At 57.4% G+C, this 16206-nt stretch overlaps 2 protein-coding genes across 2 annotated transcripts in view; both read right to left on the bottom strand.

Annotated features, from left to right (window-relative positions):
- TFEB (transcription factor EB) overlaps nucleotides 1-8846 on the bottom strand; it is a 44229-nt gene extending 35383 nt beyond the window's left edge. The window contains exon 1 of the mRNA XM_037155073.2: nucleotides 8672-8846. The gene's annotated coding sequence lies outside the window, so the exon portion shown is untranslated. The remainder of the gene's footprint in view (nucleotides 1-8671) is intronic.
- A 1568-nt stretch (nucleotides 8847-10414) lies between these two features.
- Nucleotides 10415-16039, bottom strand: PGC (progastricsin). The gene is given in 13 exon segments (XM_053671259.1): nucleotides 10415-10523; nucleotides 10525-10562; nucleotides 11269-11367; nucleotides 12123-12145; nucleotides 12148-12242; nucleotides 12885-12928; nucleotides 12930-13011; nucleotides 13811-13853; nucleotides 13856-14009; nucleotides 14418-14536; nucleotides 15273-15390; nucleotides 15747-15896; nucleotides 15962-16039. Coding segments are annotated over 13 exon segments (1152 nt in total).
- Nucleotides 16040-16206: the final 167 nt, after the last annotated feature.

Genomic DNA, 16206 nt, shown 5'->3' with positions numbered 1-16206 from the left:
CTTAGCACAGGCTTGCTGAGGTGCACACACGCATGGCACACCCTGTGCTCCAGCAGTTTCACTGTGGATTATGTCTCCTCTGGGAAAATGTGGGCACCAACACACTGGAAGCACATACAAAAATGCTCTGACAATATTGTTCAAGTAGCTAAACAGGGAGAGCCGCCCGAATGTCCACAAGTAGCAGGTGGACACAAACATGGCGTCAGGGTCGCACAGTGGAATACTACACAGCAACGAAAACGAACACACTGCAACTACATACAACAACATGGGTAGGCCTCACAAAGGGACTATTAAGCTGAAAGACATGACATAAAAGAACGTGTTCAGTGTTGTTCCAACTGTCTTAAATTCAAAATCAGGCAAAATTAAACTCTATTGCAAAAGGACACAGACATAAGCAGCTACATGATAAAGAAAAGCAAGGAAGGTCAGGGTCATAGTTACCTCTGGGCAGCTGGTTATGACCAAGGCAGGACACACCAGCGGATCTGGGAGTGAGGCTACATCTTGTCTCTTCTTGGGGTGGTGATTACCCGGATGTTCACTTGTATAATTCTGTATTTTATATATATACACACGTATATGCTCTTTCACCAAGTGTTTTATATTCCACAATAAGAAGGGGGAGAAAGAGATAAGACAACTAGAAATAGAAGTTCTGATATTTCCTTCTCACGCCAAGCTTTGAAAACCACGCCGGCCAGGCCAAACTGGACGAGAAGCTGCGGCCACAGGTCCGCAGTGTGGCGTGACATGCAGGGCTGTCTGTGGGGGGCTCCCCCAGCTGGCCCAGGCTACTGGCTGCCCCTTGGCCCACAGCGCCTTTCACCTCCCACCTTCCCACCCACCTCGCCCTGCCCGGGGCCGCTCCTCTGGGCCCTCGGAGGCTCCCAGGGGCAGGCACCAAAGGAGCGGGGTAAGCCTCGGACATCCTCTGAACACACCGAAAGGATGGAAACAGGAAAAAGAGTTGAAGAGTACGCAGCGTGGGGGACAGAGCAGGAAAGACACACACAGACTGAAGGCCGATGTGCAGATGCAGTGGAACTAGTTGGAGAGTCGGAGGGAGTGGGGGCGGGGAGGGGGTTGGTGAGAGGGCGTCAGAGGCAGGGGAACACAGGCAGAGTGCCCAGGGTCCGGGCCCAAGTCTGCAACTTCAAACAGGCCTGAGCTGTTGGGCCCAATTTATCGCCCCATCCCCCACGGCCCGGGGCTTCCAAGTGGCAGGTGGGTGGCTCAGGAGCCTCCCTGTGGCCTTGCCTCATAGTCTACAGCCTCTAGTCCTCCTGGAAGAATCTGTCCCAGAGGGAAGGCTCCCAGGCCTGCAGAGGTGACCCCCCCCCCGGGGAAAGGGCCTGGGGGGCGGGCAGAGCCGCCCTTTCTGGAGCCCGGAGGGTACGAAGGGCTGGGCCAGGCACATGCTGGCAGGAGCCCTTTTGTAAAAACTCCCTCCAGCCCAAGGAAAAAGCCATTTGGAGTGAAGGGCCAGGTGTGGACACATGTGCACTGATTTAGGATGTCATTCCGTCCTATCTTACAACTCTGCCTTTCTCCACCCTCCCTGGTTCCTGAAATCCCCACTGGGCTGTCAGCTTTGAGGAGGAGCCACGTCCTTACTCCCACCGCCCTGCTGGGCCAGCCCTGCCCTGGGCGCCCAGGACGTGCTCGGTTCACGCCTGCTGACCCCAGTGGTGATTAAGGCCATGCAGTGCCGCCTTCACGCTGCCTGGGCCTCGGTCCCCTCCTCTCGACAATGTGAGGGCAGCATCAGCAGGCATCTAAGGCCCCTGGCCCCACACCCCGCCCCCAGAGCCGCCCGCAGCAAAGTCAGCCAGTGCCACACTGGCAGGGGCAGCTGAGAGTACACCTGGCTACAGCCGGGAGGGGACGAGAGGCAGCAGGCAGTGGACAGTATAGTGTGTCACTTGGCACCCTGCGGGGACTGTGGGGGGCTGAGGCAGGTGTTTTTCCAAACCAATTATAAACAAGGCCGAGGACAGGCTGTGACTTTCCTTGGCAAACAGGAGAAAACAAGCCGAGCCCCGCCCCACAGCCCCACTGATAGAACCGGTGTGGGCGAAGCCCTCTGCGGGGAGGGACGGGCTGTGAGCCCCACTCCAGAGCGAGGCTGGACCTGGATCACTGGGATGTGGGGTAAGGAGTTCCTCCCTGTGGAGCTGTGTGCAGTGTGGGCTGGCAAAGCTGGTCCTGGTCTCCGGGCACATGAGGGGGCCCAGATCCAGTCCCTCACTCCGCCAAGATTAGTGCAGAACCACTGTATCCTTGCTCCCTTCTAGTCATGAGAGGACTGCACTGAACGGAACAGACCAAAACCTGTGCCCGGGCTGCTGACAGTTGAGTGGTTCATTCATCTGTTGACCCACTGGCTCTCAGCCCAGCTCATCCTGCCTCCTCCTGCAGGGCAGGCCACACCCTCGTCCCACCCACCAGGCTTTGCTCCAGCTCCTCCAGCTTCTAAGGAAGGCTCTACCCCCACCAGCCCGGCGTGAGCCCCAAAGTCACCGGACTATCTGCTGTCCTCAAGGCCCAGGACCTTCTAGAAGGTGATGGAGACACCCTACCTCACGCATTGACCCCTCCACCCTCAACCCCAACCCACCCAACATCTCCAGTCTGGGTGAGGAAAGGAGAAGGGACTGGCTGCTTTTTGTGCATTTTAGCATTTTTATTATTAACAAGGAATACAACTCAGTGATCCAATAGTGGCCCTCCACAGGGTGGAAAAATAAAATAGCGTAATGGGCCTCATTGCAACAAAGTGGGGGCTGCTCCGGACACCTTCCCCTGTTGCAATCATGCTGCTCTGGCTCCAGGCACTTCTGCAGGAGCTTCAGACCTGCCCCGCGTCTGACGGCTCCAGGGCCAGTTCATCCTCCGCCGTCCATCTCATCCCATCTGGACCGATGGAACAGCAAGTGTTTCCTGAGCACCTGCCCCGCAGGAGGGCACCAAGCACAAGGCGGGGCCATGGTCAGCGTAACAGGAGGTGGGGGCAGAGAGCCAGGTGGGGGGCTCAGAGGGGACCCTGCCCCCCAAAGACCTGGCTTCAAAAAGAAGACAGGCCTAACGGGCCCAAAGCAGCCGGAGACCCACGGACAGGAGGCTGTTGCCTGGGTAGCTGCAGCACTATAGGTTCTGCAGGCTGCGGGTGGTCTGGGGACCAGCAGCACTAGCATCACCTGAGAGCTTGTTGGAAATGTAAACTCCGGACTGATGAATCCCAGACCCTGCTCAGCCAGAGACCTAGGTGAGGAGGGATCCCAGTGAGCTGTGTTTGAACAATTCCTCCAGGTGATTTCTGATGCCCACTCAAATGTGAGAACCACTGTCTTAGAGAAAGAGCATCAGACTCATTTGGAGAATTTAAAAGTATATATATTCATGCCTAGGCCCCTCCCCCAAGACACAGATGCAATGGCATTTTTGTGGGAGCTCCCAGGCAACTATGAGATCCGGCCAGGGCTGCAGTCAGACGGAATAGTCCCCTGGGTCTTCTGGGAAGGTGTGCCTCGGGGCACAGATGGTTTGGATAGGAAGGCAGCGGGGATGGGTGTCAGCTGAGGAGACCAGCACGAACAAGGGCTGGAGGAAGGGCATACGGGCCATGGGTCTCCAGAGAGTCTGTCCGGATTCCTGCATTAAGCCCCATGGCATCACAGTTCACGCTGGGACTTCCTCCATGTGGAGACACAAGGAGGTTGCCCAAGGAAGCCGGACTGGGGTGGGATGGCCAGACTTCATTTCTCCTCCTCCTCATGCCCACACTTAAGGGCCAGGGAATAAACCTAGCAGTGACTCTTCTCCCTGCTCTGCCCCTCTGAGCCGCCCTCTGCTCTCACCCACTGCCCCGCCACCCCACAGCAAAGCACCACCTATGAGCATGCTACGTTCCAGATCCTGCTCTGTCACTGGGGTTGTAGCTCTGTCTTCAGTGACACTGCAGCCAAGGAAATCTGTGTCTCTGGTCAGAGTGGAGGAGGGACAGGCAGCAGGAGCACAAGGGAGAGCCACGGCTCGGAGGTGGGTGAGTGACCAGGCCAGATGCCTCCCAGGGAGTCCCGAGGCACAGGCAGAACAGGAGTGGTGGAGATGCTGCAGGCATTGCCAAGCCCCCTATGCTTTCGGGCTAAATGTGGAGACCAGGCTTGGTACAAATGTGGAACAATAGGGAGTGGTGGGGACTGTGGCCATAATAGAGTCTGCAAAGCAGTGTAAGGCATTTCATTTGCCGACATTAGATGCACAGGGTGCTATTTGCAGCCAATGAGTCTTTATTTCTTCCCTAGAGCTCGCTATGCCTCTATTGCCTCACTTGAAAATGAGAAATAAAGAAACAAGTCAGTTAGCCCGGGCTGGTGTGGCTCAGTGGATTGAGTGCTGGGCTATGAACCAAAGGGTTGCTGGTTTGATTCCCAGTCAGGGCACATGCCTGAGTTGCGGGCCAGGTCCCCAGTGGGGGGCACACGAGAAACACATTGATGTTTCTCTCCCTCTCTCTAAAAATAGAGAAATAAAATCTTTCAAAAAGTCACAAAAGATATACGTGAGTTGTGAGAGTTGATGATGGTAACAACTAACATTTTTACGCACGGCGCCGAGACCCGCACACACAGAGTGCACGCACACACTTAGCCCCCGCTACAGCACTGTTGGGTAGGTGCTACTGCAATGCTCACTCTTTACGTGTGGAAATGGAGGCCCAGTGGGGTTAAGCAGCTTGCCCAGGATCACACAGCTAGTAAGGAGCGGGGCGGGGATTCCAAGCCAGGAAGCCTGGCCCCAGAGTCCATGCTTTCATTGGCCCCCCTGCCTAGGTTACATGGCAGCTATCATTACATGGTAGCCATGGCTATGCCCCAAGAGACACTGGCTGGTCACTGCGCCAGGCCCAGCCTTTGGCCAAAGCTCTGCTGAGTGGACAGCAGTCCCTCATACCCCCCTGCACACCCTTCCCTTTCTGAAGCCTCTCCTATTCTGGTGCCTCTGTCGGGGGTCACTAGGAGGTTTGCACAGGTGAGTTAGGTTCACAGGGCAACGGAGGCCAAGAGGAGCAGGAACCTGCCCCGAGCACACAGCCTGTCAGAGGCAGCGGGGGGGTCTCCTGGGAGCCCATGACAATTGCTGCTGTCTCATCGTCCCCCAACAGCCCCCACAGCCTTTTCTCTCTGTCTGATTAAACTAGTGTCCTCTGAGCTCAGGCCTTACTGGAAGGTAACGTGTGGTTTCCAGGGAGACCCAGGAAGCCTTGTCTGAAGCCAGGCCAGTCCAGAGAGGTTTCAGGGCAGGGCGGGGCGGGGAGGGGGTCCTCTGATCACCTGTGACTGCAGCGCAGAGAAGGAGCCAAGACACAGGTGTGGGCCTGGGGCAGGGGCCTCATCAAGTTCTCACCGCCCCTCCCCCCTGCCCCACCGGGCAGTAGACCTGAGTGGGGGGAAAGAAAGTTCCCAGACCACCACACATCCACCTCTTAAAACTCCTGGAAACCCTGAAGTGCTCTTTAGGGACTGGGAACACGGGCTTCGGAGCCCTCTGGGCCTTGGTTAGAGTCCCCACCGCTTCTAGGCTGTGTGACTTCAGGCAACTGACTTTTCTGAGTCAGTACAGTGAAAATAATAATTCCTACCTCATTCTAAAGAATAATAATGAATGTTGGCAACTGTTGTTTTAGAACTGTTGTTTATAATATTGTTCTATCATAGTATAAAGAGAATATTCCATTAGTGTAATATTGTGTTACTGTCACACTTGCAGACACCCATATACACAATTCACCTATGTACACACTGATGCCTGTAATCTCATAATCACACACACAAACCCCCATCAATCACACACCCCCCACAGGGACGCCCAGAGCAACACAATGGACTCACCATGTACCAGGCACAGCTCCTGTCTGAATCCTCACTACAGCCCATGAAGTGTGTACATTTTTATGTCCCTCTTTTCAGATGGGGACATACACATTACATGCGTATATGCTGCCTCCTGGGACACGGACACTTCTGAGAGCTCTGGAAAGCCTAAGTGCCCTCCTTCTGTATTGCAAGAAGCCAACTCAATGTCCACAGTCATCTCCAGGGCAGCCCTAAGCTGGGCCCCAAGTACTCACTGCCCTCCATCCACAGGACAAAGGCCTAACCTGGCTTCCATACCAGCTGTAGCTGGGGAAACCCCTGCTGCCAGCAGAAACCAAGTTGACTTTGAAAAGGAAGGAACAGACACCAGCGGGCGGCTGGGCCACTCCCTGTGGGGGCAGGTGCTAAGTAACTCTATAAACTCTGGCTGGTGATGCAATGACAGCCATAAACAGAGCCCCAGGAGGGATCAGGGCCAGAAGCCAGACCCCCAAAGGGCAGCCAGACCTGAGGGGTGGGAGGCCCCTCCTACCTACTTTCCAGCAGAGAGACTGAAAGGGGGTCCTGATGGGCAGAGGGGATGGACACCCTGTAGCTCTACTCTTCCAGGACCCTACCTGCCTGCCCTGGCCCAGCCCCTGCTCCCCTCTGACTGTTACTCACCGGGCCATCAGCCCTCAGAAGCCCACCTGGCTCTCCCTGGGCTCGGTGCTCACCTGAGGAGATGTCCCCTGCCCCAAACCCTGCACCCGTCCCATGGGACCTGGAACCAGGCGACCTGGGTCTCCATTTAGCTGCACCTCAATGAGCTGAGTGAAGGCAAAACAGCACTGCAGCTGTCACCGGCTGTGTCCACTGTGAGCAACACTGGCCCCTCCAGGAAAAGAACACAGAGCCACCTGAAATGGCCTTTCACTTGCACCCTGGTTCCCGCTCTCCTGTCCTGGCAGCGAGAAAGAAAGGAGCCAAGCCAGTCGCTATTTTTCGCAAGGCTAGGGAAACTGAGGCACAGTACCAGCATACCAACAAACTACCAGACTGGATGGACTCTTAAGATTCCAGCCTTTCCCCTTCCAGTGCCTCTACAGATGGCTTGAACTTTGCTGCTGTCTCTTCCCCAGGCCGTGAGGACTGAGGACAGGGCCTGGGAGCTGTCGGCCAGACTGGGCACAGGGAAGGCCTCTGAGGGCACAGGCCAAGGAGCCAAATGTTGCATTCTGATCTGAGCACACGGGCATCTAGCCACCCTAGAGGAAGGTCTTGAGCCGGTGGAATCTCGGCCAGAGCAAGTGCAAGGGCCTGAGTCCACATCCCAGAGGTGTCACGGGGGCGGGGATGGGGGTGGGGGAGGGTGGGCGCTGCATTAGCCTTGTTCCCCTCCCTGCTCCACTAAGCAACCCCTCACTCAGTGGGGTAGGAGTGGAGGCTGAGAAGTAATTAACCGGCACTTCCCCAGGGAACGAACGCGAAGCCAAAGCACTGCTCTCAAGTTTAGTCTAGAAACTGCCCACCCCGAACCGTCCCCAGAACAGACGGCTGGAGTGGACGGGGTATGGGCCAAGGACTCCGCGGTGAGGGGCTGGCAGGGAACCAGAAAGGGGGAGCCCTGGGCAGCGCGGGCACCGCCTTCTCTCCCCCTGGGCGAGAGGCTAGGGTGCTCCAGGCGGCTGCGGCGCAAACCTGCTCTCACAACCCGAAGCAGCTTGGAGCAGCCGTGCGTGAAGCCAGAACCCGGACTGGGAGGGGGCCGAGGGGCGGGGACCGAGCTGGCATCAGCCCGCTCCCATCCAGGAGGTAAGTGCACGCGCCGCGGCGGAGTAGCCGTCTGGCGTCCGGGGAGGGTGAAGTGTGAGCGCTGACTTGGAGGGCGGGACAGCCTGGTGTTGGGCTATGCGACCACAAGGAATAGGGGGGAGGGGGCGTGTTTTCCGGGATTTGGGACCAACAAGGTGTGCGTCGGGGGTGGACGGGTATGGTTCTCGGGGAATGGGCAGATGACTGGGAACTGACGGTAAAACAGAAAGAGGGGGTGCACGAAAGGTAAGCTCTGGGGCCGGGGTTCATAAGGTCGTGGAATAATGCAAGGGGGAGAAAAAGACAGCGCTCAGGGATTCTGGGGGACGTGAGCAAGGGCGGCTACTTCAGGAGAGGGAGGGGGTGGAAGGGACGGGAGGGGAGGGAAGGATGGCACTTCCCCCCCGTCCCCAGCCCCCGCCCTCAACAGCCCGGCCCCCGGGGCGTGGCGCCGCTCTGGCCCTCCCACTCCCCCGGACCATCCCGGCAGGGCCTGGCAGGGCCCGGCTCGGCCCCCGCACACCTCCCTTACCTCCGCCGCCCTCCCCCTGTACCATCCGCCCCCACCGCGTCCGGGGGAGAAGAAGTGGGCGCGGGGCCCACACGTCCCTCAAACTTCTTGCAAGTTCACTCCCACGCCTCCCGCCCCTTCGGCCCTCTACTCCCGGGCCGGGAAGGCCCATGCCCGCCCCGGCCCCTCCCGCCTTGTTACATAAGGTCGCAGAGAAGCCGCCCCCGGCCCGGGCCCGAAGGGAGGGGCCGCACCGGTTCCCGGGAACGGCAGGCAACGCCGCTCTGGCCCTGCGCCGGGCGTCCCGGGCTAGACGGACAGCGAGGCCAGTGGCGGCGTGGCGCACACGGTCTCGCTCCCCTCTCCAGCCCGCGCCCTCACCCACCCACCTGTCTCTCGGACCCACGGGATGGGGGCGGGGGAGTCTGGACCGGGAGTTTCGGGCCCTCCGCGCACCCCTCGCCCCCCGGCCCCCGCTCACCTAGCTCTGAAGGTCAATCCGTCCGCCGCCCGCGCCCGGGGGCTCCGGCAACTTGTCCCAAGTTCAGGTGTCCGGCTCTCAAGCTGCGCTTGCCGCCCCCTCCCGAGTTCCTCCGGCTCGGCACCCCCGGCGAGGCCCGCCCCGTCCGCCCTTCCTGCTGCTTTCAGCGCCGCCGCCTCTCCCTATGTCTAGCCAGCGGCCGCCGCCTCCGCTGTCACCGAGCCCCGCGCCCGGCGCCCCGGCTCCCGCTGTCACTCCGCACTCAGTTCCCGCGGCGCCCGGCAGAGGGCAGCACCCACCCCGCGGCCCCGCCCCGCCCCGCCCCCGTTGGCCTGCGCGGCGCCCGCTGGGAAACGTAGTCTTCGCTGCAGCTCTCCCTGGCGCGCGGGGATTTGTAGTCCCGCTCTGTGGGCCCAAGGCTGTATACAGGGACTTGACGTTTAACTCGGAACTTCTATGCCACTTCGTTTCTTCCCCTTCTGCACGTTTTCTTTCTCTTCCCAGTCAGCGATGTCCCGAACCAGAGCTCACCACTAATACACCCTGTGGCCTGTCTGACCCCGAGAAGAAGCCTGCAAGCATGCTGTCTTTCCCAGAGTCTGGGAGAGCTGTAGGGCCCCAGGCGGTGTGCCGTTGTTGTAGTAACTCCTGGGTGGCAGCCTCAGTCTCCCACCTGGTATGCAATGGGGTAAATGGGCCTGCACTTCTACCTCTGTCCCTGAGCATAAGGGACAAGGTTGGGGTCAGCCTGGTGAAGGATAAGGTAAAAGAAATGTGACTGCAGCATGGAGCTCCTGTCCCCTCACATTAGGAATTTTGCACTTACAGCTCCTCCCTACCTAGGTCTCGTCAGTCGGAGCTTGCTGGTAACCCCCACCACTATCAAAATCAGAAATGTTCTGATCTTTCAGGTCACCTTCCCCTGTTGAACATTACAGGGTGCTGGGCCATCATCTTCTTGTCCACTGTTGAGGGCCAGCCCTTGCTCAAATACAGGCCCCGGGATAGAGGTGTCTGGGTGAAAATATGATCAGCTTACTCAGCTCAGACCTTCAGAAACTCTCCTGGAGATGGGTTCTAGTGGCATAGAGGACCCTCCCTAGATGACTTACAAGCCCACGCACATAGGCATCCTTGGCACCTGGCATGCCTCAGGCAGCTCCTAGTGCAAAGTCGATCCCAGATAAGGAGGTGCATTTGGGAGTCATTTGACCCCCTAGCCACACTGCTAGTGGACATGCATGTGGACATGCATAAAGTAAATCTGGTGATAGTTTGGTAAGTGATCATTACATCAGCAGAGCATTTCGGGTTGTCAGAGTAGGGCCCCTTTTCCCTTCAATGCCACTACCCCTGTCTTTCCTCTCTAGAAAGAAGCTGTGAAGGGTATAGGGTCCATCCCCGAGCCCTACCTTATGCTCCATTTCTTTTCGAATCCCAGTGACCTACCCAGAAACCTCAAAGCAACTAAGGGACAACCTGGTTCAGCAGGCACAAATTCAACCCTGACACCAGCAGAAGCAAATCTCACTCCCCACTCCCTGAGACCAGGAGCAGCCTTACAGGCTGCAGCTGCCCTCTAAAAAACAACAGGCTGACCAACATGGAGAAGAACTATTTACTATTAGAAAAAGTCCAGAGTCCAGAAAAGAAAGCTGAATCCAGAGGAGAAGCACAGAGAGAAGCCCCCGCAAGGTGGGGGGCTGAGAGGAGGAAGGGAGCCCAGGCGTCTAGACACTGAGTCTAGGCGGCAGTGGGGAAGCCCACCCTTTTGTTGCCCATGTTGTAGACAGAATAGTAGGACCTGAGGAAGATGTCCCCAAGGATCTGAGGCTGGCTGTTCTGGCTGTTGATAGATGGGCTCAACCCCCATGTTTCAGTAGCCATTGTTCTGCACAAGACAAAAGCACAGCACTCATTCATTTTGCTCATGCACGGACAAGGTGTGGGGTGCATGTGCAGAAATTAGTGAGCCAGGGTGTATGCCCTTGAGAGCTCAGGCCAACTGAGCTGCCAGCGCGGAGGCTGGTGGGAGGAATTTCTGGAATGGAGGAATACAGTCTACAGTGACCCTCTGCAGGGACTCCTCTGTGTGTCCTCCCCACACTCATCTTCCTCCTGCTCCCTGTCTAGAGTGAGTCAGCCTGGTGGTCAAGACTCTGAGGCAGATCAACTTGGATCCAAACCTTAGTTTCACCCTGACTAGCTGCATAGCCTTCAGTGAGTTACCTAACCACTCGGTGTTCCACGTGTTCATTTGTAAAATAGAAAGTAGTATCTCCCTCACTGAGTGTTGAGATAATTAAGTGGGATAGTGTAGACAAAGGGCTTTGCACAGTGGCTGACCTTGGTAAGTGCACAACAGAGAGCCGGTGCCTCTCCCAACTAATTAATAATAGTGATGAATAATAGATGACACTCTTTACAGCCTGGTTCCAGAGGAAGGGGTTTAGAATCAATGAGTGGGGAAACTAAATCAGTGCTAAGGAAGTCGGGAAATGGCACAAGGTGAGTAGACGGAGCGTTTCTGGCTCCTCACGCCTCCTCCCACCCTGATCATGTCCCTGCTCGCTCAGCCTGTGGGGACCGGGACTTACGTTGAGGATGTAGGAAGAGGGTGGCAAAGGGAACTGTGCCCCGCGGATGATGAAGGTGAAGGTGGGCAGGTTCTGGATGTTGTTACAGTTCACAAGAAACTGCAGAGAGAGGAACAGGGCCCAGGTTGTCTCCTCTCCCACCCGAGAGGAGCTACCAACTCTGTCACCTCAGCCCCTCTGGCTCCAGGCCTGAGTCCTGAGCCCACTTTTGGACTGAGGTGGCGACACTCAAGGGAAGTCCTGTGTAAGCACTGCTGGCCTTACGTGTGTATTCATGTGCAGGGGACAGGATTTAGGGAGACCTGAGCATCACTGCCACCCCAGAAACCTTACTTTTGCCTGACCCTCCCCCCATTGGCAGGTTGAACCTATTTTCCGTCTCTGCCACTGTCTCTTGAAAACGCACAGGCCTGTGGAAGGAGTAGCCCGTCGGTCCCACGGAGGCAGGGGGAGTGCGTTATTTAGGCAGAGTCCTGACTGGGCTCAGGGGAGAGGAGGAGCAGAGGGCCCGGCTCCATGCAGGTGGGGGACAGGCGGATTAAAAAGTTACTCCCTGTCGCTCACCAGCTTGGCCCCTCTTTCCAGTTATTTCTCTCTTACTTCAAAGTCCAGCAACTGTTCAACCTGTTTCCTCTGAGGAGCTGAGGCTCAGAAAAAGTTCTGCCTAGAAGGACCCTCCTCACAGTCCCTCAGCACAATTGTCTGCACCCCTGAATCAGGCTCCAGGCCCCCACCCCAGGCATCCCAGGGGCCTGCACATCCAGCGCCTTGGGAAGCTTGAAGTACGGAGGCCAAGAATCTCGGACCATTTCTGGGCTCCCAGGAAAGGCCGGCATGGCCCCCAGCAGACGCACCTGTCCGTACTGGTCCTCCTGGGCCCTGTGGCGCGCAGAAGGGTGCTCAGGTACTGCTGGGGCATGGTGAGCAGAGATGTGCCTGTGTCCATGATGATGGCCTGGCCGCCAATGAGGAGCCTGAATGGTGAGATGAGCAGCTTTGGCACCCCCGGTTCAGGGCAGCTGGGGTGGGCTTTCCCCACCTCTGAGGGACTAACAGCTGCAGTCACAGAAGCAAAGTGAGGAAGACAAGGACTCTGCAGAGGTCAAGCCAGTCATTATGACGACGGGCTGAGTCGTCATAGGTAGGTAGTCATAGGTAGTCGTCATAGGTAGACTCACACCATACCAGAGTCTACCTAAGGCTACTTAAATGGCCATGGAATCTCTTCTCAAAAGTTCCAAGGAAGGTTCTAGAAACATTGATCTGTTGTATGTACTTTAAGCAAATTAGCCCCTCCCCAACCACCACACACCCCAGTTGCTAATCTGTGAGCCCTCAGGGTTAGACAACGGGGTCTGAAATGTTTGGGATTCCAGATCCTGCCCCCTCCTCCATCCCCCCATCCCATCTCTTTTCTGCAGGCTGAGCTGGGCCTCAGCTGGGCTGAAACTCTAGCAGAGGTAGCTGGGGCTTTACGAGGGCAGGCCTGAAGGTGGGTGGGCCTCTGTCCCAGCCCCTCGGCAGTGCCTGGCTCTGTGTGTGTGACATGAAGCCAGGTACTTCATAACCTGGCTCCGAAGAAGTGCCCACAACCCCAGGGTCCAGCCAAGACTTACTGCTCAATGCCAACTTGCCAGTAGAGCTCCCTGGTGATGGGCGGGAGCCCAGTAGATCTGTCCCCGGTACAGGCTGTTATCCACACCCCCAAAGGTGACTGCTCCTCCATTCTGAGAACCCTGCTGGCTGCAGGACTCATAGGGAAAGGTGAGTCAGGGAGCGGCTGTGAGAAGGGACTTCCCTGGTAGCTGAACTTGAGTGTGAAACTGGGGGAAGCTCCTAAAGGCTAACTAAACTCAGGGTCGTCATAAACAGAGGAAGTAAATCAGCAATATTAGAACAGGGTAGGTACTATGGTTGAAAGTCAGATTCTAGTTTTTAAGGTCTCGATGGTAGATGCTCCCTCTACGAGGTGGTTGGCTGACCCTCAGAAGAAAGGAGGAAAGTCCATTCCAAGCCTCACACCCTCTCCCACTGCCTGGCTCCCAAGCCCATCCACAGAAAGAATCGTGTTCGCTGTTGTTTGTGGTGAGGATAACCACTTGTTAGGAGTTCATGGTGCACCTTGACCAGAATCTGGGCCTGGCTGTTGTTCCAGGACCTAGCAAGAACTACAGTTCAAAGGAGAGGAAGCAATAGATCGCTCTACAAAAGAAGTGTCCAGGTAGTAAGCATTGGGTCAGAAGGAAAGGAGCTAACTGGGGATCTGGGCAGGCGGTAAACCCAAGAGGTATTAAGAATCAGCAGCAATAGTTGAAGCAAGCTGGGCCAGAGGAGGGAGCAATGCTGGGGGGGGGGTCGTCCGGGGACAGAGGCAGGGATGGGGGAGCTGTCAGCAGCCCAGGAGGGAGGGCCCTGGAATAGAGTGGCTGGGGCCAAGTGCCTGCTGGGAGGCCTCCAGATCCCAGAGGATGGAGCCTCAGTTGTCCAGGATGAAGGATGTGGGGAGGGGCTCGGACCTGGAGACCCTCAAGCCATTCCTCACGTGCTGAGGTAGAAGCTAAAGACGGGGCTGGTGAGGGCGCCCCCTGCAGCGTGCCCTGCAGGACCGTGGTGGCCCCGCCCATGGCCAGGGCTGGGTAGGCCATGCCCATGGTGCCGTCGAACTGCGCGTAGATGAAATTGGTACTGGGCTCATTCTCACTCGGGCCGAACTCTTGGTTGAGGACCTGGATACTCCGGACCTGGAGGGGACACACAGCATGCAAGGTGACGAGTGTAACTCCACCTACTCTTTCCCAGACATCCCTAGAGACCCCTCAAGTCTCATTCTTCATCCTCCTTCACCTGTCCTCCATCCTGCTTGACAGGTCTTGCAAGAGCCACTTTCTTGTCTGAATGGCCTTCCCTGAGCTCCAGCAGCCCCCTCCCTGGGCCGGGTCATCGCATTCATCATGGTGCCCTCAGCGTCCTGTACATGAAGGCCCTTACTGGGGGTTCGGTGAGTGAATGCTGATTTTCTGTCCTGTGCAGTGGAGCATGAGGTGTGTTCCATATTTTTCAGGGTCTCTGTCTTACTCTCTTGATTAGTCTCAGAAGCTTGTGAGGTCAGAGCCCAGGTCCTGGGCAGGAGCGGCAGCGGCATCACTCACCATCACGGCGTCGCAGGCAAAGAAGCCAGTGAGGCTGCCGCTGCCGTGCTGCAGGGAGAAGGCCTGGCCATTGGTGGAGGAGGTCGGGGACTGGCTGGGGTTGAAGCAGCTGTGGCCAGCTGCAGGGGGAGGGAGGATTCGGGAATTTGGGCTGGAGCATGGGGGCCTGCCCTGGCTCTCAGGCCTGTGTTCACATCCTGTGGCCTCAACATACCCTGCCATCAGTCATGGGGGGGCCGGCCTAGGTTCCCAGCATTCAAAGGCCCGCAGGACTGGCCAGCCTTGGCCTCCAACTTACAGACTCTGGGGAGCCCTAGGGCTGCAATCTCCCTATGGGCTGGTCGCACAGATCCAACTGTCTTTTGGGCCTCAGGAGGTCACCGGGCACATGGTGAGTGCCGATAAATGACTCTCCAGGACCCCCTGCTTTCCTCAACCCTAACCAGGTCAGGAAGCTAGCCATTCCAAAATCCTGAGATCATTGAGGGTGGGGCGGAGGGGGGGGACCCTCTGTACTACAGGTGTGAGGACCCAAACCTCAAGGCCTTGACAGAGACCAGGGCAGCCTTAAGACAGTGAATGTCATCTGTCTCCAAATACGACCGCAGAATGGGGCCCACATCCTGTGTTGTCGCCCTGTGTGCCTTGCAGACACTCAGTGAGAACCTAGTAATGAATGGAGCAGAGCGGAGTGGGCTGGGGCCGATGAAGGAATAGGGATTGGTGAGCAAGGAAGGCAGAGGTGCCAGTCCCAGGACCAGCTTCCTCCCTCTGGCTTGGACATGCCATGTGCCCCTGGACCAGTCCCTGGTCCTTTCCACGACCAGAGCTCCCCCCAGCAATCCCTGTGAAGATTGCAGGCCTGGCTCTGGCAGTACACAGAGGGCACCCACAGTTTGGAAGAGCTGGTATCTGAAGGAACCAGGAAGTTCTGTGGTGGGGTCCCGATGCCGATCTCACCAAAGTAGGCCGCCTGGGGTAGGGTAGTGGAGCAGGCTGTTAGCTCCGGAGGGATCCAGGACCTGCAGCCCAGCATCCCCCATGGGCAGAGCAGAGGATGGACCAGCTCCTGCCCTACAGCCTCCACCAGAAGCAGGGGCCTGAGCCTTCCTTCCACATTTGCCCCGAGCCCACAGCCCCTGAGCCTGTGCCAGGTCAGCCGAGCCCCCACCCATGCTCTGCCCAGGGAATGAGGTCCAGGCTGGCAGGTCTGAAAGAATGGGGCAGAGGTTGGGGGTGGGTGAGGTGGAGGGGTGCCCCTCACTGCCCGGGCCTTGCCTTAGCCTTTGGCAGCAGGGAGAGGGGTCCCCTGGGAGGATCAGGACTCACATCCATGTAGGCCATGGGCTCGTAGGCCACGCTGAAGTCACTGATATGGCACTTCTGAACAGGGTCGTGCTTGTGGGTCTTCAGGAACTCCTCCAGTCAGCCCTTCTCCTCCATGGTTTTACAGATGGACTTGACTCTCTCAGGGGGACTCTGCAGGAGGTCCTGTGTCCGGGCAGGGGCCTCCCTCTCCTGCAGCCCCTCTCCCCACCTCTCACTGTTTGCCTCTGTCTCCCTGCCACTCTGCACCCTTGTGTCCGTCGCTTGCGTTTGCCTGTGTTTTTCCCTTCCTCCATTTGTTCGTCTCTCTGTCTCCTTCTCTGTGTCTGTCTCTCTGTCTCTTAATTCCTCCGCCTTTCTCTTTCTTCCCCTCTCCGTCCCTTTCTTTCAAAATTCTTTTCAGGACTCGCTCCGAGTTTCAGGAAACAATTTCATTCACCGGTGATGCTCCCTCCCCATCTCA

The sequence above is a fragment of the Artibeus jamaicensis genome, unplaced genomic scaffold (genome assembly GCF_021234435.1).
Source record: "Artibeus jamaicensis isolate MK-2021 breed Jamaican fruit bat unplaced genomic scaffold, CSHL_Jam_final contig_1803, whole genome shotgun sequence".
Lineage (NCBI taxonomy): Eukaryota > Metazoa > Chordata > Mammalia > Chiroptera > Phyllostomidae > Artibeus > Artibeus jamaicensis.
This window is presented reverse-complemented; position numbering and strand designations above follow the sequence as displayed.